The sequence below is a fragment of the Dipteris shenzhenensis genome, chromosome 10 (genome assembly GCF_047967505.1).
Source record: "Dipteris shenzhenensis isolate YYH24624 ecotype China chromosome 10, Dip_SZ_1.0, whole genome shotgun sequence".
Taxonomy (NCBI): domain Eukaryota; kingdom Viridiplantae; phylum Streptophyta; class Polypodiopsida; order Gleicheniales; family Dipteridaceae; genus Dipteris; species Dipteris shenzhenensis.
Genome location: NC_141605.1, coordinates 38,931,778 through 38,935,065, shown reverse-complemented (window position 1 = coordinate 38,935,065; position 3,288 = coordinate 38,931,778). Strand labels below are relative to the sequence as shown.

At 45.3% G+C, this 3,288-nt stretch overlaps 1 protein-coding gene across 1 annotated transcript; it reads right to left on the bottom strand.

Annotated features, from left to right (window-relative positions):
- Window positions 1-999: 999 nt before the first annotated feature.
- EID1 (F-box family protein) lies at window positions 1,000-2,574 on the bottom strand. Its single transcript, XM_087380495.1, has 2 exons — window positions 2,021-2,574; window positions 1,000-1,894 (listed from the first exon to the last, which is right to left on the bottom strand). Exons 1-2 carry the CDS (start codon window positions 2,469-2,471, stop codon window positions 1,344-1,346), a joined length of 1,002 nt encoding a protein of 333 aa, XP_087236621.1. The 5' UTR covers window positions 2,472-2,574; the 3' UTR covers window positions 1,000-1,343.
- Window positions 2,575-3,288: the final 714 nt, after the last annotated feature.

Sequence of the window (3,288 nt, the reverse complement as noted above, 5' to 3'; positions counted from 1 at the left end):
ATCATGCTATTTACAACGTGCTCCATGACAAATAAGTGTCCACTTGACTTTCCTCTACTCATGCCTCCTCTATGAGCATATCCACTATCATCATGACCAACATAATGGCTGAATTGTTGTCTACCTTTTCCTCTACCACAAGCATTGTCATTTTGTATATGGCAGCAATCCCTCTCATAGTGCCCATATTTCCCGCAATAATGGCATGTATCCTCTCTTAGGTGAGCTAGCAAATCCTCTACCCTTGGGGATTCCTCTCCCCCTGCCTCTGGGCATTCCATAACCACATCTATGCATATCATTGCCTCTACCAAAAAGCTATCTATAAGCATGACTATCATGTCCTCTACCTCTGAAAGCTACACCACGGCCTCTTTGAGAGCCTCTACCTTTGTCATGATAAAAGACATGATCACGGCTACGAGAGCCATCACTACTAGTGCCTCTCAAGCCCAATATTACCTCCTTAGTCATGCATAGTGCTACTAGTTCCTCAAAGTTAGGCATGTTCCATGTGACTAAAATAGAAGTATCCAGTGACTTGTACTGAGGACCTCATCAATTCAAAGTGATAAATACCGAACCATCATCCTCTACTATGCAATTAATGGATGCTACATCTTCAGCTATCTATCTGGTCTTGGCCACATAGTCAGTGATGGATCTAGTACCTCTCTATACATCGTGTAGTCTTTGTTTAACCTGAATTTTCCTAGCTTCAGTGCTAGTGCCATACATCTTGTGGATTATGTCCCATGCATCCTTTGGATTATTTGATTTCTTTATGTGGGATCAATGTCTTAGATTTGCATAATGAAATCCAATGTAGCACTTTTCTTGATTTTTATACCCATTGTTTATTATCTTTCTTCTCCTGCTCAGTAGGATTTTCTTCTGGTAAACCAGGGCATTCATCTTCACCAGTTACCAAGTCCCACATGCCTTTTCCCATGAGGAAATTCTCCATTCTATATAACCACACACTATAATTGTCTTTCGTCAAATTTTCACCCACAATTTGGGCTACTTGTGAAATCAACTCTCTGCCATGCTTGAAACTCAAGCTGTATGCATGCAAATCCTTCGAATGACCAACAAATAGGCACCACAATTGAAGACGACAAACTATAATTTTCCATCCACAATTTTCTTCTCACTTCATGAGAGGCACAGGCATCAATAAGCCTCAATTCCAGGCTCAAATGCAACCCTTATGACTGCAAGCACTTCTGAATTTTATCCCTCTCTTATGGCATCAATCTCATCCAGTTTGTGGCAATAACCACCGTTCTGCAATTTATAGTCAAGGCATAATCTAAGGTGTATCAATGAGATAAAATTAATTACATACATAGGTTTACATTAATAGGCCGGTCTGTCCAAGCTCCTCCCACGTGCCCATTCTCACAAACATAAGCCCTAATGGCAGGCTCACCGTCATCATGGTATGCAATCGATCTTTTTAAGCAAAAAGCACTGAACATGTCCCAGGTGGACTTACAAGAACAGAAGGCACATTCGACATTTACTGCTTTTGCTTTCATGTCCTTAAGATTTCTCCACACAAGTGTGGATTTGAAGTTCTTGAACACACCACGGAAAAGCCTGTAGATTCTCTTTTTCCCGGGATGAACGCACCCAGGCCAATCGCAGATATACAGACTATCGGCCCTGAATCTATTTGCAAGGATTTTGTTACCCTCTTCCCTGGAAAGGTTCCAAGATCCACTGGCAACATGACAGTGCTCCTGATAATGTTTTCTTCGTCGTTTACTGACCTTGTGCGACTGTTCTCGTTTCCTTTCATTCCCCATGGTCGTCTGAGACTCTAGGCCTACATTGGATATCTTATTTTCCCCGAGATCCACGCGTTCGCTGCTACGTTTTCCTCCTCCTACAACATTCACCACCTTAGCTCGATCTCTGAAACTATCACAATCTGTAAGAGTTGAAATTGGACTGCAACGTCTAGCTTCCTCGTGTTCCAATGCATCACAGTGAGGGCCTACTTCGATTTTACCTTCTTCACTGCATTCGCCCCGCATTGCCAGCGGTCCACAGGCCACATCTCCCTCCAATTCAAACGATCCAAGTTCTCTGTCAAGCCCGAAATCCCAATTTTCTAAAAGAACTCCAGCGTGCCAAAGACCGGGGCAGCAAACCAGAACCTTCTGGAGCGAAGCCCAACCTCCAGGCGGCTCAAAACAACGGTCAGCATGCACACAAGGGCGTGGCAGAAGGTCTGCAACGAGGGCAGGACGAGTCCGCAAGCACCGGATTTTCCAACAGATGGTGCTGATGACGTTGGAGAAACGGGCACAGACGCAGGCAAGGCGAGCCAAATCGCGGGGATCTTCATCAATTCGACAGATGATGTTGACGAGGATATCTTCAGGGACAAAGCTGAAGAAGGGATGAGGGTGCAAATCTGGAGTGAAGGCGAGCTGTGCGAGCTCTGGAGGATCCGCCATGGCGACACAAGCTCAGAACACAACGGTGAAGGGAACAAATGTCTCAAAACAAGCCCCCGACCTAAACTTGTCGGTGCTTTTGTGTCCTTCGTTAAGGCTCTTCACACACCGGGTTTACACATCCTTCCGCCCACATATAACGAAAATGGAGAGAAAGATGCACAGCACGTGTGAGAGTTCACACCACCTGCTTGACATGATATAAATGAAAGTTGCCTCTTAATTGCATCAATGGTTGATTGGCTTAGTGGTGGAAAAATTCTTTTGAAAACAAACCACCTGGAATCAATATCCAATGGGAATAGTTTGTGTGTTTTCTCACTTGTTGTCCAACGAGTTAGGTGGCCCAGTACTTTTTGCAATCCACGTCCAGGCCCCCATCCATGATTGGACCATGTTTGAAAACACACCTGCACTTCATTTTGGCACGACGGGCGGGCGGGTGATGAACCCGCCCTTAGACCTTTGAATCCAACGTGGAGTCCACATCATGCCCCAAGAAAGGCCTTCCTTGGGCCTGCCTTGAGCCAACCACCATCCCCCAGCTCCACACCCATCCGGGTCCTCATTTTTAGAAGAGAGGTTTGTACTTGGGCAGTGTTCAAGGGCACTCATTTTTTTAATGATCTGGGCGGCTGGTGTGTAATGGGGGGTGCCCATTCCAACCTGCCTATGAATGTTTTTGGATGCCCACACTTTGCGCACCCTTTCGCGGTGTGTAAGCAGCTTGAGTTCAAGCCCCAAGGGCAACCACCCTGTATGGGGGCGCTATTGGCAATTTCAATTTCAATATAATGTTTTTTTTTTAAAACAACAG

Excerpts from the sequence above, each read along its gene's own strand:
- EID1 (XM_087380495.1), bottom strand. The coding sequence starts at position 2,471 with ATGGCGGATCCTCCAGAGCTCGCACAGCTCGCCTTCACTCCAGATTTG. Across the intron at positions 1,895-2,020 it reads GGGCGAATGCAGTGAAGAAG|GAGGAGGAAAACGTAGCAGC; the intron begins GTAAAATCGAAG and ends TGAATGTTGTAG.